This window comes from Pungitius pungitius, chromosome 3 (genome assembly GCF_949316345.1).
Source record: "Pungitius pungitius chromosome 3, fPunPun2.1, whole genome shotgun sequence".
In the NCBI taxonomy this organism is placed as follows: Eukaryota; Metazoa; Chordata; class Actinopteri; order Perciformes; family Gasterosteidae; genus Pungitius; species Pungitius pungitius.
In genome coordinates, this window is record NC_084902.1 from 13537332 (window position 1) to 13562545 (window position 25214).

Here is a 25214-nt window from a genome sequence, read left to right on the forward strand (position 1 = left end):
TCTACTGTAGATTTAATTTTAAACAGCTGTCAACACTCCAGTTTCTCTCCATGGATGAACGTCATTTTTGAAATATAAACATTGACTTCCTGTTTGAAAGGCCAGTCTCATGATACAGTAAGCTGTAATTTATGAAGAGTTATTATGTTAGCTGTATTCATCAGTGATTGCTGAGAGGATGCTGGAGCAAAAATCCCAAGGTGTGCCTTTCAAATCAAAAGAAAGGTGATGAAAATTAGTCCTTAAGACTTAAAATCAGCTTTAAAACTACTTATAATCAATTAAACACAAGCTTGTTTTCCTTCTACCACTTCTGTGAGAAAAAGAGTGAAATGGAGACAGTGAGAGTGATTGAGAGAGAAATGCACCTCTGTGATTAGATCCTCATTGCTTTAATAGAAACCAGGTGCTGGACAGCGGTGTAAATGTTTTCCCATGCATTTTTGTGGGCAACACCGCCTTAACAGATTCCCCCCCCCGACGGCATTACATGCTTTGTCATTCAATGAAACAATAGGCACGTACGCTTGTCATGACAGTTTTACATTCCTCGTGCCTCTTAATACCAACTTTGACCCCTGCAAGCTCGCACTTCTGGTCCTCACGTTATGAGAGAAACTGCAGATGTGGGAATATTTGGATTAAACGTTATAGGTGGGTCATGTGAAAATCTCTATTTTGAATACAGTTCCTATGGAATTGATAATTTGTTTGGTAATGAATGATTCTGTCAAGAACAACCTCCACTGAATGTAGAAACCTTCCAAGACGTGGCCCTGTAAGAAAAGAGAATTAATGGCCACTTTAATGGATTGGTACCAAAGTCAGCTCCTCCTTCTCCCATAATCTAAACGCAGATATACACCACATGTGTGGCTCCTCTGGAAAAATGAACTAGACTTGGGAATATATATTGTCAGGAAATGTATAGCACATGCCTGGGACGAGCCCTCAGGGGCCGGGGTGGAGATGGAGGGGAGATCTCCCCACTCTTTGCTCCCCGAGCCTTGTTTCCATTAGGCTGGGAAGAGCAATCTCCCAAACTATTATTGGGGGTGGGAGGGTGACTGGTTTAAGACCTCCTGGCCAACAACGTGACCCAAATAACGGAGGAGAAACCAGTTTCCTCACATTTGGGATTTTCCCACTGCAGCAGTCGCCAGACCCGGACACAGCATAGACACACACACGCACACACACACACACGCACGCACACACACACACACACACACACACACACACACACACACACACACACACACACACACACACACAGCAATTTAGATAACTTGAGTACAAATACAAATCTGTGTGTTTATCTCTGTGTGGGGAGGAGGGCAATGGCGAGAGAGAGAGAGAGAGAGGACCAAAAAAAAGCCCAGAAGATGTGCCAGTTGTTAGGGAGAAAACGGGCGCTTTCTCTCAGCTGCCCGGCCAAAACAAACAAAGTGGGTGAGTCAGCGAAGGGAAAACATTCCCAAGCTGATTGATGTTTCCTCTCCTTGCATCTGCTTTATCTTCCACTGCCAATGGTCTGCTCCAGAGGCAAAGTCATCAGCTAACCGCAATGATCGTCGGAGCGATAATGCTCATCTTTATTGTACAAGTGAATGTTTTGGGAGATGGGTTGGGTGTGGGGGGGAGGAAATGCACAGCAGTGGGTGGTGTTCCTCTCTGGTTACTTATGTCAGAGAGAAGTCAGAGCCATGCTGCTCCATTTCCTCCATCACTTTAACACATGGGGGATGACATGCAGGGACGGTATTGTGCGTCTGCCCATTCCTGACTGTTAGAGCACCCTGTTTTCATAATATTACATTCTTCCATTATCCTGTTTGCAACTCGTGTCAGACCGAAGGATTTATAAAATGCTGGAGAGATGATGTTTTGAAGACTGTTTTATTGGTTCTTTATGAAATAACCCAGTAACTTATATTTTTTTTGGTCAAGGCTTGCACCTTATAGGGAATAGATGAAAATAGATATTTTATTCACCGTTCTGTGTTAAATTGTGTGCGTTTGTTAGTGTTTTCCAGCTTTTTCTCGGCACGCTTCCTGGTCCAGTTAAGCAGCGTAAAAAAGATGCTTGTCTGGGCCAAACATTGACCCTTCCTCAAAAGTCACAGGATCAAATGAAACAGCTTCTTCTGACAAGTGTGCATATTTTCTGTCCTGGGATCTCAACAAGAGGGGCTGAAAATAGCAGTGTGCGGATGATCTCTGGTGAACAGGTTCTCTAAAAGTAACGGTGACAAACTCAGTTCAATTGAAATAAATTAAAAGCTGTCAAACGCTTATTTAGTTCCCTCACCAGGGTAAAAACACCTCTTATTTTCTCTACAGCCTTGAGTAGAGTTTGTTAACCAAGAAATTGTAGATGTTAATGTTTTCATGTCAGATCCAGTAAAATCACAGCCCTCCACTCATGGCTGCACTTGATTTCCCTTTCAGAAGAAATGAAATCATTAGTGTTGTTCTCCCCTCAGTCACACACTCTTTCGGTGCACAGATATCCAGCTGTGGGACCTTCTTATAATTCGTAATCACCAGTCCTGATCAGTGGCAAATGGGTTTATCTCCTCATTGAAATGAAGTAATGTTTGCTCAGCTTCATAAAGAGAGGGCCAACTAAGGTCTGCAGAGACATGTTCATTTAAACAAACTGTCAATCTTCTGTGTGTAGGTTTCAAACCTGTTACAACAGTAATCCCAGCTGGCGTGCAAGAAATAAATACAGCCGATGTGATATCAACTCTCTTAAGTAATTATTATTATGGTATAATCATTACTGAAGCTACTGTCTAGTATGCAATTTATGTTTAATTGTTGCACATAAGCTGAGGTTTTATTGGCTGTTCCAAATCTGCGGCGCAAAATATTACCATAAGTAAATGGTGCTGAAACTAAACCTATGTTCCCGTGCAAGGGTTGACCTTCTCCAGCCTACCTGGGGAAAACTGCAGCACTCTCGCTAAGCTTTAAAATAATAGAGGAAATTCTGCTGATGGGGGATATAGGTCAACACCCTAATAATAGTTAATAAATAGGTCTGTGTCAGTCAATTGTTTAGGACGCATCCACAAAAAGTACCAGCAGGTAAAAAAGACTCCAGAGAAACACTTTAAAAAATAGTTTGAGAAGAATTAACTTGTGTTCACTTGTTATGATTGCCACAGTATTATTGTGAGTATTCAGTATTATGGAACATTTCTGTAGTTTTTCCTTTGACATCTTATTGTTTTTTACAGGATAATGAAGTTTGCAGCCGGATAGGAGAAAGTGATCGCTCTGTTTTGTACTGTGTCATTTGAGAGCTACATTTGTGTATGTGGTGGGTTGTTGAGCCTTTGCAGCCTGTGATGCCTTCAGGGGCCGTTCGTAGATTTCCAATTTCCTACTTGAGAGACTTGTATTGGAAATTTGATTGAATGGGAAATTGACATTGCACATAATATGTTCTTGTGTAACAGCATTATTACTTATTATTACATTCTTAGAGTGTTGACTATAGTATTGGCATAGTCTCAAGGAATGTTTAAACACAAAAACATTATGTAAATGCCTGATGAAGGTTTTCTCTGAATGAACAAAAGCCAGTAGGAATAATATTTTAAAAAGCATATAGAATGCTTTTCTTATAACGCTGTATCCATAACAATTCTGAGATATAGGCCTAAGACGGGAAGGCTAAAAGGATATTTTGATATAGAAACCTTCAAAGAATGTTCTGTTAATATTCAACAAAGCTAGAAATCCAATAGCCAACATACACTATTAATAGTCTACTAAATATTTACATATCATGTAAAACAGCAATTACAAACTGATGATATACAGTATGTTGGGTGGGTCTTATACTTGCTCTGCTGGGAGTTCCCTTATTTCCTGCAGCATGTGAAGTAACCACAACCGTGTAGCGCTCGCTGTGCGCGAATCCCTTCACAGACACACACACAGACGCACACGCACACACACACACACACACACACAAACACATCTGGTGTGAAGTGTGAAAGCCCGCACTGGTGCTTCACAATCACTTTCTTACTTTGACTCGTTTAATTGGTTCCGGTTTCTCAGTGAGCAGAAAATATGTATTTTTGTACCGCTAAAATATTCACAACTGGATTTAAAAACCGCTCACCAGCGTCTGCGTTGCGTCTGTAGTAGAAACACAAGTGTGTCACCGGGAAAAAGAAAGGTGCCAATCAGTCGGAGACATCAACGAGGATTGTGTTATTATGACCGAGTGGCGATTTTGCGATGACATCTAGAAGGAACTCAGCGAAACTGAAGCTGCGGCGCTCCTTCAGCGAGCAGCTGCGGACCTCCACATCCAAAGCCTGGGATTTACTCTGGAAGAATGTCCGAGAGCGGAGGCTGGCAGGTCAGTAGCCCGCCGCACACCTCCGGTCCGGCCGGCCCACAGCAGGAGCTCCTACGGTCAACACGTTTGACTGATAGTTCCTTTCTGCTGGTGCGCACCTTAAGTGGCACCAAAGTGGCGCAACGCGCTACAGGGGGAAACGCAACACATATACCTACTGTAGCCAGGTGCAGCGCAAAAATATGGATCCTGAAATATAGGTCGATATTCACAGTGCATGACCTGTGCGTTTTGGAGATTAAAAGAAGACACGTTCAATTATCTTTAGAGTTGTGGGTGATATGGTCCAGGAAAGTAACCCCGAATCGATTGTCACGTGGCTTTAATTTCAAATATAGTAAGTGCATTTTCTTTCATGTGGGGAAAACCTGCGCGACTTTACGAGATTTTTATTTATTTAAAAGATGGAACGACTTTTAGTTTTTTTTAAGACTTAAGAGAATGAGGCATATTTTAGTCTGGTGTCTTTTGAGCTAGTGTTTTTTTTGTCTGGAAAATGGATAAACGCATTTAAAATGTACGGGATTCACATACAGAAACAGTATATTTTAATCAATTGACCATGTGTAAGGAATTCATATTGTACTGTCTTCAATGGCCACGGGCCTGGTGAGGCCGCAGAGTGGCGCTAATGAGTAATGTCTGTCCTGTGAAATGGAAAGTTTATGAACGTTGAGTGACAAGGGAAGGCACAGAAATATATACCTGTTGAATCTATCTATCTATCTATCTATCTATCTATCTATCTATCTATCTATCTATCTATCTATCTATATATATATATATATATATATATATATATATATATATATATATATATATATATTTGTCCTTCCATGGACCCAAGCAGCATTGTGGTTTGAATGAAATTATTTTTACATTATGATCACCTGTCTCGCTACAGGACCAGACAACCTATTATGTAATGCTATTGAGGTTTCAAGTCAAGCCTGCATAATGGATTCTCGAATCCCAAATTAAGGACAACAAATTCGAAGAACAAAAATCCAATATAGCATTATTGCTTAAAGAATTGCCAGAAAACAAATATATGTGACATATTATACAGTATGAATACTTTCTAGATTCCGCTTCTAAAGCTCTGAGATACATTTGAAAGCTCAACTGAAGATGTAAAGGTTAATGCATGGTGCATTGATTCTTTCAAAGGTCTTGCATGTGTGTGTGTGTGTGTGTGTGTGTGTGTGTGTGTGCGTGTGTGTGTGTGTGTGTGTGTGTGTGCCTGCATGTGTGAAGAGTGAGATTTGTATGTAGTAAGATAAGTCTACCACAAGGTGCAGTGAATGGACCAAATCATCTCCTCAATAGACACATGCATTAGAAAACAGCTGTGTCTTCATCAGGGGGAGTTTGAGTGCAACTGAGGCCCGCGTTGTTAGGATGATTGACACATAAATCATGCTTTTGTTTCCATGTACATCACAGTATGTATCTCAGCCACAGTAGTGCCATACACCTGGTAGTCTCTGCAGTCCTGAGGCCTCATTTACAGCGAAAAACAGGACACTTATGGACCTGATGCACCTGGCTGGCTTGACAGATTGACTGAATGTTATATGAATACTTAACTTATATACTTATGTATATATATATATATACACACACATATATATATCACACACACAAAATGTACTGGGACACACCTATGTTTTGTGGATCATTAGCAGGTACAGGCAGCTGTTAGAGGCGTTCTTGCTCACATAAGATTAAGGGCAGAATAATTTTGCATAGAGTGATCCTCAGAGTTGAGTCACAGCCTTACAGTGGGTAAAAGGCCTGCTGTTGAGCACCTGCCACCTTGTCCACTAGGGGCTCCTCAAACGTTTCAGGTTACCTGCACAGCAGCTCAAAGGATCTCACAGACATACATTGTGATTTATTTTCCAGAACTGAGCTCAGAATTCAGACATTTGGTGGACCACGAGTTGGAAATCTTCAGTCACACTAGGGCTATTCTTAAGCCTTAACCACGGGAAACATAGCCACAGCAGAGCCAGAACTGCCCGGGGCAGATTACACGTGTCTACTGGGGAATCAAAACCACTTCAGAGGAGTGTCTAAACCCCACAAAACTTCCTCCATATTCGTCATATGTGGCCTTCCAACTCCATGATTCAGAAGTTTCCCTTTTGTAATCCCATCTGGCCTAAGCTGAAGTATTGTAGACTCAATGGAAGCTGGCATTTAATGCCTTCACAACAGGCATCACACAGCAACAAACAACTGCCCGGATGAGCAGTATAATCCCGGCTCTCAAACTGGCATCTAGTTGAGCCTATATGTTTGTGTGCTTGAAATGTGAGTCTGGATTCCGGTCGCCATGCTGTATAGTAGTTGAGCTGTGAAACTTAGACAGAGGCGTGTTGGAACACGTTTGATAAGGGCTGGAGTCACTCTGCCTGACACACAACACTCCCACTACGGACACACCGCAGCCATTTCTTCACGCCATGCGGCACGAAGTTTAAAGACAGCGTCATCCAAAGAGAATGCTGCCGATGTCGCAGAACGTTCACCATCCCCTCGAGGTACTTGAGTGCAGACGGAGTCACAAACACCGTTGATCTCATTCATTATAATATTGCACGGCGGCGGGTGATTGATTCCGTAACGCGATACGTATGGTGAATTTCTTGGTCTAGACAAAGAGGGAAGAAGGAAACACATGAATGGGTTCAAGGAGACGGCACTGTTGCCAACACGCCGCCAATCATTATCATAGAATCCGACAATTGAATCGATTCTTTTTACAGTATGAATGGACGCAGGTGTTTGTGTAAAAAAAACGGGTTACCGCCCAATGAAATCATCTGAATAGTGTCACACCATCACCTCAAAAAAAAGAAAAGAAAAAAAAAACTAACAATCACATATTTAAATAGTTCCACCCGAGAGGTGTGGAGAGGGCCGTTAAAACCCGGGGGCCGCTTATGAAATCCTGCAGCGGACTCCGAAGTGTGCTTCTGAATTGTGGTCTTTGTAAGCTTAAGCCAGGGGGGATTTTAGCAGCCAGGGAGCGAAACAGACAGGGGCTGTGTTTGCCTTGGTCGCTTGCCCACTTGCGCCATGCGTGGCGCCATGCTTACGCTACACAGGCCAGCCTGTATGGAGGGGCCAAGGCAGTTACACAGAGAGAGGCGGGGACCCTTGTTGGTGCCGGGTGGGTCGGCTTGTGCGGATGTGGACTTTACTTCAGGTGCAATGAGATCGCTGTTCCATGTTGGAAACTTGCTGATGCGTGTGGACTTTTAAATTATAAAAATATAAAAGCTTTTAGTTTTCATGAAAAAAAAGGGTGTGAATTGCTCTTTCTTCCAGATAAATATTGAATTTACTCTTTTTTTGTTTTAATACTAAATGTAATGGCACAGGCTGTGTCCCAGATACATTTTATATGATAAAAGTCCGTTTAATGTAGTGGGAATATTGTCTCACAATCCAATGTACAATACATTGTGGATGATCGGGAAATGGATTATGTTTTAAGGGAATTTCTTTCAACATTGTCAGGTCCTTCCAGTTCACAATATATATAATCTCAATATATATACATGCTTTTGTTTGTTTTTATTTTTTCTTAAGAAATTCATCCAGTCTAAATCTGGGTTGGTGTGGATTTGTTCTATACCGGCTTAAATTGCAGTATGATTGAGTCCATAGATTTTATAGCACTTCCTGTTAATGAGTATACAGTGATTAGGAAAATGTATGTTTTTTAAGAAATACTTCCAGCTTCACTGTTTTTTCTTTCTTTTGTTCTTTACAACTTCACACATCTTAAACCACTTCTTGTTGGTGTGGAAAAGCAAAGTGGAAAAGCAAAGGACTTTTTGCAAGTACTAAATACCATGAACATTGAAAAATGCTAAATACTATGTATGCTTAGTGTGTATTAGGAAAAGGGACAACGTGTCATACTTTTAATCCTGTCAATGAACACCCATCCAAATGAACAGATGTCATGTCGGAGCTGATCATTCCTTCTGTGCTAAAAGGGATCACATACGCATTCAAGTTAAATTTCTTTCTCCCCTGAGGAGGTGACGCTCAGAAGAGACCTGCTGAGAGGCCTTCCTGTGGTTGGGACTGGCGGTTACGTGATGGGGTGGGGGTGGGGGAGAAGAAATTTGCATTCTTTAACCAAGAAAACAACTTCTCGTTCACTTTCTCTGTCCTCTGTAGTCTTTTCTACGGAGCACGAACTCACTCTCCCCCAGTAAACTTGGCACCTGCGTGACTAGCAACACCAGAGGAGTTGTTCCAGTGCAGGGTGGGTCCAAAAAACACAATTTTTGTAATCCCTCCCAGACCCGTCGTTCTTCCACTCCTGCTCTCCTTACTCAGTTCATAGGCATTCCAATGGTATTTATATTTCCCTCCAGAGCAGGGGGAAGTCGACGAGCGTTCACACAGACATTAGATTCAGTGCGGCATGGTGGGCAGTGCTGCCACAGCTTCCTTGCCATTGGCCGCCTGTGGTCACATGAGCTGCAGAGTCAGACTGAAGTGTTGGCACTCCTCCCCCTCGGCTCTGCTCTGCCTTTCTCCTCAGCTCACTTTTGGCTTTTTTGCGCCTGTATGTGAACCTTTCCTGTTGGTGGGAGAGTGTGTGGGTGAGTGTCTCAACAGCCAGCAGCCAGGAGCTCGTTTGGGCTACAGTCTTTCAGTTATGTTTCGGGAGCTCCCAGAGTCCACCGGCAGCGAGTGTCTCGGCAGTATGACCCCAGAGACTCAGGACTTCTACCTGCGAATGGACCATCACAGAAGACGCTCCGGGTACAGGCTGGGCAGGATCATTGCCAGGCAGCAGCTACTCAAGAAGATCGCTGGAGGTAGGAGAGAAGTGACCTTTGGGACCGTTTGGCCTGTCGCTTGGAACTCAATCTTGCTTTTTTAGACTTGGCTGCAGAGAAAGCGGTGAGGTATTCTGTTTGAATGAATCCCTCTTTGTCATAGCTCCAGGAATGTCAGTAACAGAGAAGCAAGCCGGTAGTCAAAACATGAAGTGAGTGAGATATGACGCACGCGTATGAATATGACAGAATTAATGCGAGACGACCTATTATCAAGTGAACAACGGCATCTTTGGCTGTGTTTGGGATCAGCCGGCTGTCAAATAACAGTTGACACCTCTGGTTTTCCTGTGTGCACTGGATTTCCAATGGAGTTGGAAGTCAAATATTGTGGTAACTAAAGCTTTTTTGTTCATCTCTGCGGACAAATCCAAAACATGACTGCAAGGTATTGGAGCAGTGGAGCCGTGGGGGTGAATAATTAGTATTGACTGACTGTAACAAACACTGATAGATCATAAGCTTTGTGACCAGTTGCATAACACAAGATTAGCCCGCATGTAAACAAGAGATGTCAATGAATATCTGGCCTGACAGTTTTAAAAGCACCCAGCCCCCAGCAGCTCGGAGAGAGAGAGCAATGGTGCAGCCCGTACTGCCAATCATCGTTTTCCAAGGGCTGTAAGCTCGCGCTTTTGCTTTTACCTGGAGAGTTAAGGTCCCCCGGTCCTGGAAGTGGGGAGGCGGGGGGGGGGGCAGCATAACAATAGTGAGGACGAAGTGCTCCGGCAGACGTGAGCATCCTGACGCCTGATCACAGGGCGGCTGCCTTTCATAACAGAAGACCCTTCACCATCTTGAGATGCCAACACGCAGCATAGTTCTCCGATCAGTAACAAGATCACGAGTTGGATGACGATGCCTCTTGTGTGGGAAAGGCATTGTGACGTTCTGAAAGGAGCCACAGAGCCTGGCCGTGGGATTGATGTGCGAAGATGTCCCAGATCTGTGTGCACATACAGTACCATGGTTTTTTGGGGTAAAATCTCCGTTATCTGATGTTTGCAGACGTGTGCAGTCATGTCACCTGGCATGCGTTTTCAGATTACAGATGCCTGGTAGTACAGCATACAGCAAACCAATAATTTAGTTGATCCATGTCAAGGACAGAAAAAAATAAACATGTTTGTTGGGTTTTAGGATCTGGTTATTTTAACAGTTTTTACTTGTGTGTTTATTGTCAAGAGGAACTAATAAATACGTTTCACTTTCATGTGCTTGGATGTCACATAAGTGAAAATTAACTCTTGATTTATTTGACGGCTTATGTTGTGTGGTTGAAAGCTATTTTCAAAGGGAAAGACATTGAGCTTCGAACCGTTAATCCTAAATATCACAAATTAGTCATTAAAACTCCAATAAAGTTGTGTCCAATATCCCCAAAACCAAATTGCTGCAAATGTAGCTTCATACTGTAACAGTAACTCACAAAAAACAAAATGTAGTAAACTAAAACAGTACATTTATTTAAATATTTTCCAGTGATGTATACCACATAATATCAAGCCGTTTTTCAAAACTTTGCTAACGTTTTTCGCAAATGGCAAATGTCTTTTTCTAAATATATGAGATTAAACTGTTGTCCACTGTTGTCTTCATTGTATTATTCATTTCCCCTCGTGCCTCATGCAGCCCCTGGTGTGATGTGCACACGCCTGCAATGCGAGGCACGAGAGCCAGGTGGTGTTTCAGGGGATGGGCTGCAGGGCCGCAGTGTCTCCTGCATTCCAGCTGGCCAGCCCTGTTGACACAGCAGGTTGAAAGTGAGAGGGAGCCATGGCGATGGCCAAAGTTTTCTCAAGTATTGTTTCGCTGCAGATTCCAGGAAAGGCTTTAGTCATGTTTCCGATGTGATGACTTTTCAAAGCCCCCAGAGATGTGCGTGTCAGTCCGCCATAGATGCTCAGCTGTGGGATGTAAGATGGGAGGAAACGTGTATCTCTTGTCGTGCAAGGGAAAGGGTCTGTTTTTTGTTGTGGAGAAATTTTTCTCTTTCCCTGAAAATATATTTTAGTGGTGTATTACAAAGTCCATCACTCTGGAAACTGGGTTCTGCAGCTTTCATCCCTGTCTGCTGTCATTGCTCTTTGCTCGGCCCACCAGATTCTCAGGATTTTTTACATTTGTCAGTCAAGATATCTTACATTTTTAATTTGTTTGCCAAATGTATTACTCACTAATCACGTCATTTCTGTTTTACTGTTTTTATTTTTTATTTCATAGACAAATGTTCAAATAGCTGTGTCTATGTTGCTGAAGGCATGCCTGTTTTCCATTTTACTGTAGTTTGTGGTACAGAATATGGTATTTTTTTTTTTTAATGTCAGGAAATGTAGGGATGTGTGGAGATGTGTTTCAGAAACAAAAAGGTAATATCTCTCTACATGGTTTAACGCTATACACGTTTGCATAAATTAATTGTATTAAATAATGGTATTGAGCTATTTTTCCTGTAGACCAAGCGGGGCTTCAGAAAAAACCTGACTATTCACAGATTGCGAGGGTTCCTGTTCAGTACGGAAAAGTCCTGTAAACTTCACGCAGCCTCTGGTGGAAACCCTGAGCCGCTGAATGCTGCGCCGTGACTAAAAGCTTCCTCGCTGACTGTGGCTTTGGTTCTTTTTTCTCATTGTGTTTGGGACAAGAAGCTCTGTCCAGTTTGAGCCCTCCGAGGCCCTTCTTCATGGCTTATTGACCTCGGTGGCTGCAATCCCTGCCGTGGAAAGGCCATTGGTGCATGTTTCCATGGTTAGGATGTTGTGAATCTCTTGTCAAATGACACAAGTTGTTGCGTGGCAGCTGTGTGCTTATCATGAATCGCTCTGTGTCCCGGAGTTACAAAGCGGGCCTTTTATTGGACTGTGTGGGCTGGAAGGCTTTTGTCTTTCAGGTTATCATGCTATCAGGCACAATGGTTCTCCTGCTGTGTTTATACTGTGCACGCACACTCTGTTGGCTCAGTTGTACAGCACACACGGCACTCGTGTCATGGGTAAGTTCGAAAGCTCTGTGATGTTTCATTGCACTTCTCGAGAAAACCTTCTTAGCGAGAAGCGCAACGCTTCCGAGCAGGATCGCAGTGTGCAACACTTACGCAGTTGAATATTTTAAACACAGGAACCCTTCAGCTTGTTGAGAGGAGAAGCTCTGTCCTCGTCCTGCCGTTCGTCTTCTGTGTAGCAGATGGATAATTGATCTAAACTAGCTCTGAAAAGGGGTTGGATTGTTCTGTCCTTTTTAGAAGTTGTACTGGTAAAAAAAGGCTCCTTGAAGGTGAGGAATCTAGTCGGGCTACGTCCTTTCCTACTCAAGTCTGCTCTCTCAAAAGCACTGAATTATTCATCAGGGCTTTAATTCAAATGTGGCCCTGTGTGGGAAACAAATACAACTGTCCCTCATTCAAATGGGGGTTCTATGATAACCTTGTTGTGGATGCGATTGCTATGCAGATTTTGTTTGCTACCTTCAGGGAGAAGTAAATAATACTGACCCAGACAGAAAAAGTCATTTTGACAATGTGGTGAGCACTTTACCGTCATCACACTTTAACAAATTCAATCTACGGCTTGTACTCTTCTATTGTGTTTGTATTATATAATTATTCTATGTAAAATGTACTTCATTAGCATTGTGTTGATGGGAATTATTCTCCCACAATGCAATGCACACATTTCACAGAGGAAAAACTTAAATCATGGGGGACAAATTATTTGACTAAAACAGCAACATGTAGCAATTGCAGCTAACCCTAACCCTAACTTATTTAGATTTTTTTTTTAGTGAAAGGCTTTAGAAATAAATAAATAAACATTAACATGTGCTGTATCATTGCAGTTTGATGTTGTAGTTATTATTTATATATTTGATATATCATCTTGCTGACCCTAGATTGCTGAGCAGGTAGAGAAAAGACAAGGTACAGAGCTGAACATTTTATTTCAGATATCCCCATTTTTATGAATAAATAGACAGTGGAGAGATCTGTTTTTTTTTTACTCTACATCCCAAAATTCAGCAGCCACTACTCCTGAAGTCTGGATGTGCCGACAGTTGGTTGATGCCTGTTGGTTTCCTCTGTCCTGCCCATAAAGAATGAGTAAATGATTAGATTATTTCGGGAACGGTCGGGAACAAAGTGTCTCAATGCAACCAACCTGCGGTGTACATAAAGGTCACATTCATAAAGCTGGTGTGTAGACTCCCCCTTTTTCCTCACGATGGCAGGCTGAGCTCATGTCCTCCCTGTAATTCTTTGCCCTGTGCATGAATCAGTGTAGTTCAGCTGACAGCTGCCACATGCGCACGGCTAATCATTCACTAGGAAAAGATTTGAGAAATGCCTCGGCTGCGCCGTAACAGGAACAGAAAGTCACATATTAACAGAGCCGTGATGGAAACATTTTCTCAGGTCTCTTACATTTCACGGATTCGAAAATAATAATTCAGGTAAAACAAAAGCCTCATTGACATCTATCCTGTGAAAAGTACACAGTATGTTTTTCACCGTGTAACTCATAAGGAAGATGCAGAACATTTTCATGGGCAAATTTAACTATATTAAATTAAGGCTATATTAATTTTTGACTAGTGTTTGTCGAACAGCCACATATCCATATCTAAAGAAAGCATGGTTTAAATGAATACCAAAAGACATAGACACAGCTGCAAGGTAATACTCATACTCAAATTAGTATTTACTAGATTACTTTTTCATAGTTCAAGTTTCAAGTTTTCACTTAAAAGCACATTACATTCTTGAGAGAGCAAATTTTCACCAAATGTGCATGTGCACCCGTGCCAAAGTTCAGCACTCTGCTGCCCTCCTGTGGTAGAAATGTACACAACATGTCATCCACTGGAAAAAGTGACTGAGGCGCAACAGCAGCGTGCATCCAGGTCCACGGACATTAAGCCGCTGCCTCTTCACTTTATAGGCCTTTTAATCCGTCTGAACACAGCCTGTCATTGATGGCCACGCATGACAAATTTTCTATTAGTGGTCTGTGTGTGAGGGAGAGACGCCGTGAACGCTCTGATAAGGCAGAACAATCACTTAGCTCCTTCAATGGGTATCATTCTTGATATGCCGCACCTCATCGTGCAAAGCGACACACGCGCTGACAGTATCATCATCTCTGCTGTGTCTGCTGCCTGCAGGGCTCCTGACGCAGTCTTGTGGCCGCTCACTTTGATGTTGTTAATTAGGAGCGGCGTCCCTATGGAGGGCTCTATGCTTTTATTGGGGAGGTCCTGAGAGGGCTTTCTCACGGTAGGGACCCTTGTTCTAACACTGCCCCCCCCCTGTCTAGCCTCTGACTCTCTGAGGCCAATACCAGAGAAGGAGGGAAACCCACGTTGTCCTCCCTGGGATCCAGTCCAAAGAAGCACGGAGGTGGACCTAATGGAGCTCCGCAGGATTCAACTTCAGAGGAGTTTCTTCTATGAGGTTTTTCTTCTCGTTGACCGATATCTTGTACTTTACAGAGCTTTGGTCACACATGAAACCTCATTTGTTAGTTTGCAGTATCTACTGCCAAAAGGTCTCTCATCATCACACACAATTTGTGTGGTTTCCAGGATGTACAAAACATGTGATAACTTTCCAGGCCGTCTCTTTCCTTGTTGGAGTCGAGATTTCAACTCAGCTGGCTGAGTGTTTGTCAGTAATTCATAGTCATCTCCCTTTAGTTGTGTTATACGGCGGTCTTGGAAAACTAAATTACAGTATTTATATAGGCTATCAAAGGGAAGAAAGAACTGCAGCCACACAACCATGTATTACGAGTGGGAAAACAGCTTGACATGGCAAGGCATGCAGCCTGCTGCGCTTTACATAAGAAAAGAGGATGTGTGGACATCGAATCAGGACGCACACAAACACACACAGTCCTAAGAACTTGTGATAAATGTGCATGACCACATGGGACACTGTAGGAGCCCACTGTAGATGGACTGGCATAGCGGACAAGGAGGAAAGACGAGTGAAAAAACATCACAGACTTTCCGAGAAAGGCAGAGAGCGGGAGGAGATGGAGGGAAGTGGAGAGCTCCAGGGGGATGTTGGTGAATAGAAAATGAAGCTGGGGGAAAGTCCGGCAGACCCCAGTTGACTTTTCCCATTCTGAAGTATGACGTGGGCAGATACGTTACTTCTCCTGGTGTGTTACATAAGGCTATCTTGCTGTTTTATATGAAGTGTCCAACTTTGAGGAGCCCACTGTATCTTTTGTAATTGAAAATCTAAAACGCTATCAGGATAAGAATGGCAGGTTGGCTAAAGTCTCCATTTCTCGAGAAGTAAACTGTTGAATATCATCAGAGATAGCTAGCCCCATGATGTGTGTTATTACTGACCAGCCTGCATCCGTCCTTCTGCTGTGTATAACGTAGTTCTCTTTGGATAGACCGAATAAGCCCAACTGAACAACTGCAGCACAATGATAATGCAAGATCAACAACAGGTTGAAAAAACCTTTGGGTTTTGAGGGAGGTACATCTGGATAAAATGAAAAGGAAATCCCCAAAGTTTGTTTCAATCACCAAAGAAAGAATATCCTTCTTAAAGCTCTCCAAGATGGTTGTCAAAACATTTAAGCATGCTTGGGATCATCAGCCCGGTCCAGTGCCTGGAAGCGTTTAGTAAAATGCATTGGGCCTTGGAAGCCACTGTAGTACGAATTTAACAGAACACTCTCCTGATTTCTGCTCAGCTCAATTTCAGGCTGCTGTGGACATTTTGCCAGCCTCTCCTCTTTTCTTGAGATTTGGGGCCAGAGGTCTCCTTTCTTGTGGAGGGGCACTTCTCTTGAAGCTTTTGCAGAAAGTCGTGTGCCAAAATGTCCCGTAGACCCAAGGGGAAGAACACCTGTCTGTCCGACTGTGGTTCACTGAACACTCCCCCTCGCTCCAAGCTGTTTGCTCAACGGCGCCTGGGAATCAACATGTGGTTGTCAGAACATCTTCTCCCAACTGAGGGGATTTGAGGCGGTGTGTTGCGTTGGATCAACAGTTTGAACCGTTTGAGTGCTTAACACAACCTATTATTTGTCCTGTGGTTTGGACCCCCGACCCAATCCAGTGGGCTATCGTTTCGCAGTTTGGGTCCACGGTCATTTAAATATAATCTTTTGCTCAAAGGCTGTTTGTGGTAGTATGAGACCGTTCCTCTCCAATAATCCTCTCCTTTCAGTTTGATGACTTTTGACGTATAAAAATGTTTACAACATGGTGCTGGGCCCCACATGGTTCAAACGCAGTTATCCGTCATGTTAAGTTGTTTCAGAGGACTGTGTGACATGTAAATGCTGCAGGAGCTTCCAGACTTGAGAGGGAGACGAAAAGACAGACAGAGAAAGAGAGAGGGTTGATAGGTTGTTACCCCTGAAGATGAAAGAAGCCTCTCTCTGGGTGTCCTTCAGAGTTGAAGGAGAGTGTTACCACAGCTGTGCTGTCCTTGTTTAAATTCAATACAGGACCTCAGGAGAAAAAAACACAGCTCAGGTGACTTTTGACCTGGCGGCCTGTGGCAATGGTCAACATCAGCAGCTCCCTATAGCTCACATTATCGTGTTATTTACTCTCAGAATCAATAAGTGTGTTTGTGTGTGTGTGTGTGTGTGTGTGTGTGTGTGTGGACAGAAAGGTGAACAGACAGTCTTTCACCAGTGGAGTCATTAAAAAATACTGCGATTGTTAAAGCAGACTGTGTACACACTTAAAAGAGTATGTATCTAGGATCTGCCTTTTAACGGAGAAGACAAAGAGCCGAATAGCAAATAATGATGTTATGTGCTATAAAAGGCGGATTTGTAATGTATAAAGGGGCTCTTAAATGAATGGTGGATGTCTGTGAAACCCTGGCCTACGCCGCTTCAGAATGCTAATGCCTCCTTGGCACTGGCTTTTTTCTGGGCTGGCACCGTGTTTGTTCTCAAGTCCCCGTCCTCCAGGAGCCATTCACGTCGGCTTTGTATATGCGCTTGTTACTGGAGACCTGTGGTCCACTGAAAGGATCTCTCCACAGGTCGCTGTGGACCACAAGGGCAAAATGCCGGCCCGGGATTTGCTAGCTCGTTTGTATTTGAGGAGAATTTCGCTTTTGGTGTCTTGGCAACGCAACCCAGAGCTGATCATTTTAAACCTGCACCCCGACTACAGGATAACAGGTTCCCCTGTGTGCCCCGAGGGATGCAATGAGGGGGCCGCAAGTCCCTGGCTGATTCAACTCCGGCACTCTGTAATTACTCCAGGCCTGTGGAGCCAGCCAGCTCATGTGCCAATCACTGCATCAAGGATAAAGTCACATCCACAAAGGCGCTGGGCTGTTAGTCACCGTTTGCAGACGGATAATCTATTAGATTTGGCCATTGTCCTTTGTCTCAACACCTCGCCGCCGATAATGAAAAAGCGGAGAACTGACGATGCGATGAGACATTAGTGAGTGGTGCCTCCTGTCAAGCTGATAACTGCGGCATATTGTGCTGAGGATGTTTTAGAGCGTTTTGTTAATTAAAATGGGGGAGGCTTTATTCCTACGAAATTTGGTGAACTAATATTGCTGCATTAATCCACTCTGTGCATTGGCAGCGTTCCCCTTAGACGACCCGAACCCTCACAAATACAGAACAGATATGCTGTGACTCCTCCATCAACAGCCATGCCGCGTCTCCATCTTCCATCTGTTGTTATTGGGACTTCCTGTTGGCTCCCCTACGGACACTTAGAAGGGGTGAGACAGAAGGAAACGTTGGGCTATTTGGGGCGTGAGACATCAGATGTTGTGGTTTTTGGGCAGACTGGGAGGGGGGGGGCAGTGTGTTTCCCCTTGGCGGTATGTCTGGTCTTACTTTTACAGTAAGGCCGACTGCTCACTGTGAGTGGGTGTGTCTGTGTGCAATTAGCATTCTAAAGGCAAAGAGAGGCCTCTACTCCATGCCTCCCAGCGTGACGACACCTCTCCGCCAGCCAAACGCCGCCGGTGGAATCTTCTTTTCTTTCCTTCTCCGTAGCGCTGGCTCGCTCCGTCTCCCTCCAGGTGTTGTTGATACAGACCGTCTCAACAGCCTCAGCGTTGGACTATTGTCTGTGAGTTTTTTGTGACTGACATATCCGTCTGGCTTATTCATTCAGTTGTCTCTGCAGCGCTGCTGTGTCGTTGGGGGGAGGGGGGGCTGGATCACTTTTGTAAGGTTCTCCACTGTTGGTGCTTATAAATTCAAGCAGTTTGCTTTAGAGTGCTTTTAAAGCTGGGATATGTGCCAGGTGTATTTATTGTTGAATGGTTTGTTAAGGTGACTAAAGTGGACTGTGTGCGTCATTCTGTCTGTGCTCGCAGCTCAGTGCCCAGCAATGGCCCAAGTGGGTCAGAAGACTTGTGTTTTACAAGAGGAAGTGGCAGAAACGTCACAAAGCAACCTGGCGCTGCTGTAGCAGCGGGCCACATATGGAATAGTAATTACTGTGTAGGACATTATAGATAGATCCTTAGGTAGTCACAGCGCCACGGCAAATCCCAGTCATTTACAGTGCTGCTCCTTTTATCCACAAACTCAGGTTTTCCTTTCACATGTTTTATTATTGGGATCTCGTTTTTATGATATAATCAGTCATGTTTGTTTTTTAGAGGCTATTAGATGTGTATAGCTAAGAAAGAAATTACATTAGATTATAATTACATATTTTCAAAATTACTCATTCCTTGGCAGATTCTTTATATTTCTATTCATCAATATCTTTTCAGATATTCTTGGAACAAATCATTCATCGCTTTTTGTCAATTGACATGGCGATGCCGCCTCAGCGGACACAATTCCTCATTCTCCTCAGACGGGCCGGCTGAGGTGAGGCAGACGAATGTATCACTCTGATGATGTGAGCGCGGAGGCCTGTGAGCCGGGTGCCTCGGCATGATTCACCGCTTCTGATTGCCGACGGTTTATGTCATGGTTTTCCCCCAGTTCAGCTGCCTGCGTTTTTCCATTGCGTTGACCTGCTGGTAAAACATCTGGTCTCTCAAAAACGACGCATGCACTATTTTTTTGATGGAATTGAAACATTTCCCACCTTAGCTGTGATACTTCTTGGATGAGATTTTGGAAGATTGGAAAAGCCAACATCATGCAATCTGGCCAAAATGACCGGAAGCAAAACAAAAATAAAAAACACCAGGAAATGATTCATCCCGTTTGAAAACAAGGTCTTGAAATACAAGAATCCAGATGAAAGCTCAGATCTTTGCCAAAAAATGTGCTGAGTGGGGTATAAAAGGGTTGTCGTGGGCAGAGCAGGGTAGGAGGGTCGGGCACATGAAGCTGAAGGGGGGGGGAGGGGGAGGGGGGGTTAACGTTAGGGAGCCTGTCACAGAAAGGGGTGGGTTGAAGGAGAGATTTAGTGTTGGGACAGGCACACGGTGGTTGGGGGTGGATGGAAAGAGAAAAGGCAAAAGAAGGAGCCGTGGATCTGAGTTCAAACTGCAAGCTGTGCTCAGAGAGAGAGCTGGAATGTGGCTCAGCGTGGGAATGAAGATGCTCTGACATGCTGAGAGACAATCTTAAGTCTTGACGGATATTTGAACCACTTTGGCTGTATGATGAAAATATCCCGTAAGTACACAACAATTTGTTTCCGGGATAAAAAACATGGGAGTTGGTTTATTGAAGGATTTTGGAGAGTAGACATTAAAGCTTGTGCTTTAATGATTATCATAACGGCTTGTTGTTATTCAACGTCAATCTGTTTGTTGTTGTTATTTTTACAAAAGTGCGCCAAAGGAAAAGGGATAATGCCTCATCACAAAGCTTTTGCTGTCAGAGTGATGCAACTCAAGTTTTTATGTAGTTTGTGGAAAATATTGTGTGTGGGTGGAGTTGTGAACTAAAAATTAAAAAAAAGTCATAATGTCAGAGCTTGAGTCTGCTCAGCCCGAGCAATCTTCAAGCTTGCCGTATATATTTTCCTGCACCACCTTGGAACATGCCATATCTCAGTAGCAAATTGCATAACCCAATGTTCTTGATAGTGAACATTGCATTAAGTAATCTGTAAAGGAAAGAGTTGCCTGTTGCCACAGATACTTCAGTTGTACACAGCTTTTGACATTCTGGACCATTGTGTCACAGCCAAGCAGGGTTTCATCTCTTTGTGCAACTGTAACTGTATACTGTACACACAGTTTTAAAGCTGCAGGTTGTGGGGAGCAAACCCAAGTTCTCATTCTTTGGCACGATGCCCTCCCGGGCCTTTTATCAACAGGAGATTTCCTTAGAGAGGGGATGGGAGGACAGAATGTCTCGGCATCGTGTTACAGAATGCCAAACAGAGAGGAATTCCCAGCTCATGTTACCAGTGTTCCAACCTGCGGCTGTGGGACACGGGAGGACCTTGCAGCGCCCTCCGTAGTAGCTGCAGTTGAATAATACAGGCTTGATATTATCCCCCAGGGAGGGAAGCCTAGCTGCATGGAGAGCCTTTAGCTCTTACGTGATACAGGTGGGAGGAGGTCAGCAGCAGAGGCTCCTGGCAGCGAAACACATGTTGACTCAACTGCTGGTTACAGGGGTAAACAGTAGAGCTTTTTTTTTTTTTTATCATCCAAGGACACAGGGAACTGTTAATGTTTATTCAGTTGTTGGTCGCCTGAAGACCAAAGTCACTTTCCATTGATTTCTCTGCAACGCAGACGAGAAGCAGCACAGGTGAGAAAATGGTATGTTTGACCAAAAAAAGAAAAAAGTTGATAGCAGTATCTTCATTGCAAGGTCACAGTTGTTGTAATTACACAGTATTGTGTGATGAATGGGCGCAGTTCATGTTTCAGCCGTAGCGTGACAGGCACAGACACGGAGTGGAACTGAGACCTCACATGTGTGATGGGAGAGCGACCTGTTACCAGTAAGTGCAGCTTATGTGTGACTTTTCTTGGATGTGATGTTCAAATGCTCTTGGAATTTTTGCTTGTGAAAGGCTGGCTAAATCGCAGGTATGTATAAGAGAATAAGAGGAAGAGCAAACAAATTGTCTGGCTTTTAAAGAAACACGGGAACTCGAAAGAATATTTTCTTGTTAGATTTAAAGTCTTACCGTAGAAATGTGTCTTAAACCGTTTTTTGACAGTTACCACATTGTGATTTATGTAGAGTGAATAACTGCATTGTTAGAGATGGAAATCTCTGCTTGTGTAGTTTGAATACCCTGCTCACGTGTTCTGTTTCCAGATTTCTAAAATAGGTTTTTAAAGGGGACAACCAACACTTGAATATTGAATATTATAATTTTATTTATCAGTTATTTGAATAATTTGAATAATTATTTCAAATGTCACGGGACCAAAACATTTGCTATCAGAAAAAAAGATCATTGCAATTCCTAAGAAGAAATGACCAAATTATTTATGAAAAGTTTGCCTAATGATGATCTGTCAGTTCATTCTTTACTGTATTTTTTAACAGAACTACATATTGCCTTTGTTATCGTGAAGCAGATTGTTTACTGTACCACCAGTGAATTTCCCACTGTGACGATAAATGGCCGCTACCTTTTATTAACATTAATGGAAAGGTGCCAACGGCCAGTTTCCTCTGCTTGTCATCAGCCGCTCTGAATCCTGCAGGCGGCTGGCTCTGTCGGTCACAAGGACAAACATTGGTTTATATGGAAGACAATGTGATAGACTGTGAGAGTCACAGAGGGCTGTGAAAAAGGTCATTATTAACCTTATCTATACATTTCTATTATCTTTTTTTATGCATGATTGTATGTGTGGCTCTATGTAGTGTTTTTTCTATGTAGTGTTCTATTATACCTCCAGTCAAAGTCTTCAGTTTCAGGTTATATCACACATGGCCATATAAGGCCCCATGTTGTTTCATGCTTTCTCAGAAAAACGAGGGACGGGGGATTTGGGTTTGGGCATCATCCAGGTCTGACCATGCCTAAAGTCTTTGAAGTAGTTTAAGGGTTCCAGGTCCAGTTTTCTTTTACTACATTTGTTGGTGCACAAGTGGTTTTGTCAAAATGCAATTGACCTGTGGTTAACTTTTTAATTTTCGTATCACCCTTTAACCCGCCCACTTGTGTGTTTTCAGAAATTGAGGCGAAAGAGGCTTGTGACTGGCTGCGGGCAGCAGGATTTCCCCAGTATGCTCAACTCTTTGAAGGTAATAAAAGCACTCTGTCTACTCCCACACAAGGGAGAGGGGGTGGGGGTTATAGTATAGAGGATGTTGAAGTAGTGTGTACTAAAATGGCTTTGTAATAAACCAAAGATGGCAGTTTTATTATTTATTTTTTTCCTTTTTTGTTGCCTCTAACATTGTTAGAGGCTGAATGTAAGATAACAAGTGAATCATGATATGCACAGTCATAGTCAATAGTCATAGTCACAGTCAATCTGGTCAGTCACCCTAGTCCTTTACTCAAAACCATGTATTCATTGGTTTCACAGTGCGCTTCATTTACACAAATGTCCTCAGGATGCCTCGGAGCAAAGGCTCCAGTCTGATCCCCCAGACATCACAAAACATCAGCTGCTTTTAAAGTCTAATCTTGGCCCAGCTACGGTTACAACATAAACATGTCCTATTTGCTTAAAGACTGGTCATGGGAAGAAATGTCTTTTATCTGAGCTCAAAGTAGCTCTACTCCCTCAGATCTTTGTGTCAAGGCCAGACTTTTCATGTGTTTTGGAGCAATATATATATATATTTATATATATTTTTGTCGACACTTTGACAATAGCTGTAAGAGAGCTCCAGCAATGTGGGCTGATAATGGCTGATGGAGTGCAGAGCAGATAACACGGGATCATGTTTTAGAAAGATGTGAAAGATTATGATGAAATCAGTTATTAGGACGTAATCCTGTTTTAAAGCCTACTGTGTATCTAAATTTATTTCGCCTTAAAGAACAGGCCGAGCCTTGTTGAGTGTTCACTGCTGCTTTTCATAAAAAAAGTTAACAACTTCACATAAATGCGGTGGAATGTTTGATTCAGGGGGTCTGGATTCGGTCTCTTAAGTTATGTAAGACGAGGCCCATTCCCAAAGAAAGACGTAATGCCTGCACAAGCCGGAGCGCTGTTATTTGGGAAAATTCTGTCTCTGCTCATTAGCATCACATACAGAAGTCTGATGGTCTCCCAGCCTTCAAAGCACTTCTGGAAAGAATGTGGTTTCTAGATCTTTATTTCCATTCATTCAATCCATGGATGACACTTTCTCTAAAGTCTATTTCTTTTCTCTTCAGATTCCCAGTTTCCTATTGACATCAGTCCGGTGAAAAGAGACCATGACTTTCTGGACAAAGACCTCGTGGAACCTCTGTGCAGGTAACCAGATATTTTGATTGACGTTGAAAAAAAAGAGTTGCTGGTCAATGCTAAAATCATTTTCTCGCCCCAATGAAGTGGATCTAAGTCCACTTACAGGATTTGATCATTAAAAACACATCTCATCATGTAAAAAACATATTTTAATATCTTCTCTAAATCAGGAGATGAATGACTTGACCTTCCTCACACTTTTCTCAGTCATGGCTGAAATATAACACTGACATTCGGATTTAATAAACACCCAACAAACGCAATAGCGGGTGCATTGGCAGAAATCTTTTTGACAAAACTGCATGAGAAAAATGGTTAAATACAGGTGTTTTTTCACACTTAGCCAGACATTATCAAGTATATAAATTGCACTAATTGAACAACTGGTGGTTTCACGTCGCCTCCTTGTAAGGCTAGAAGATGGCTCGTGTACTTCTTTAATCCGAGGCGAAAAACGGCCCTTCAAATACCACAGTAACCTCAGCAACCACCCCGTGAGGGAGGCCTGAGGTGCATGAGGTTGCCTCGCACAGCTCAATTTACTGTGACTCTAAACAACCCCAAAGCAACTCCTCTAAATTCCAAACTAGCAATGGGATAAATGAAAGACAATTGGAAACAGTTCCCCCTCCAATGGGATTTTGTCCGTGACTTGCCGGCATCTCTATGGTAACACAAGGATGGCTTTGTTGTATGTTACGCCACTACAGTCTAGTGACCACAAAAATAAATACCAGCCAACATACTATGGGTGTCTTTGAACGGGAACTGAAAGATATCTCCTGTATGTGAGCGTGGTCTCTGATCCCTGGCTAAGCAGCCTCCTAATTTAGCAACCGCATTCAAAGCTCTTTAGACCGGTGGAATAAAGGGTCCCAAATTTAGAAATCCTGCCTTCCGTTGGGTCCCACTATCCATCGTAACAACAATGAGAACAGCACTGGGGGATAGGTAACGGCTCCACCAGAGGCATTTACTCTCACAGATCAATGGTGACAATCTGTAAAAATGTCTTCCCAGCAATATCTGGGGCTGCTAAAGCTCGAGTTAATTTTCGTCTGAAGCCAAGTCACAGTGAGCTGGAGTGTACTTAGTTTTGCCGTCATCTTTTCCCCCGTCATTTTGTTGGTTCATGTGCAGTTTTTAGTTCTGATCCTTTCTATATCCAAGTTTGCACACCCACGAAAACCTCTAACCACGAAGCACATCCGCCAAGGCGTAGGCTGTGGGTTTGATTCCAAATATCACAAACATGACATTGCTTCCCTGGCAACTGAGCTCTGGATTCAAATTGCATGCCAATGGCCGTCTTAATGCAATTTACATACATATTAGACTGAAAATTATGAAATCGTCAAATGATTAGCATTTCCAGTGTCGAATATTATCAATGACTGGTAATCCGTAAAGAATTCCAGAAATATATATGCTGTGTTACAACATAAATTTAGCTAATCAATTGGTTTACCTTAAATTTGCCCGTCTTCCAACAACTGCAAACCACTTTTCAAGCCACAACCACGTGGTACAATGCTGAGCGAAGGATTACACAGCCACCGCCTATTACCGGTGTTCATTAGGATTAGGATACTGTGGAACGGACAAACTGAATTTTCCTCTGGATCTGGTTGTACAT

The 25214-nt window shown here is 43.1% G+C and overlaps 1 protein-coding gene across 6 annotated transcripts in view; it reads left to right on the forward strand.

Annotated features, from left to right (window-relative positions):
* stard13b (StAR related lipid transfer domain containing 13b) overlaps positions 1-25214 on the forward strand; it is a 52772-nt gene that overhangs the window by 20790 nt on the left and 6768 nt on the right. Inside the window, exons 1-3 of one of the 6 annotated variants that reach the window (XM_037469351.2) lie at positions 4015-4387; positions 22344-22415; positions 23503-23584. In XM_037469351.2, coding sequence (XP_037325248.2) covers positions 4264-4387; positions 22344-22415; positions 23503-23584 — 278 coding nt within the window. In that variant the 5' untranslated portion in view covers positions 4015-4263. Of the gene's footprint in view, positions 1-4014; positions 4388-8945; positions 9241-19648; positions 19863-20850; positions 21239-22343; positions 22416-23502; positions 23585-25214 lie in introns of those variants that run through there. The other 5 variants (XM_037469343.2, XM_037469370.2, XM_037469361.2 and 2 more) reach the window with 5 other exon arrangements.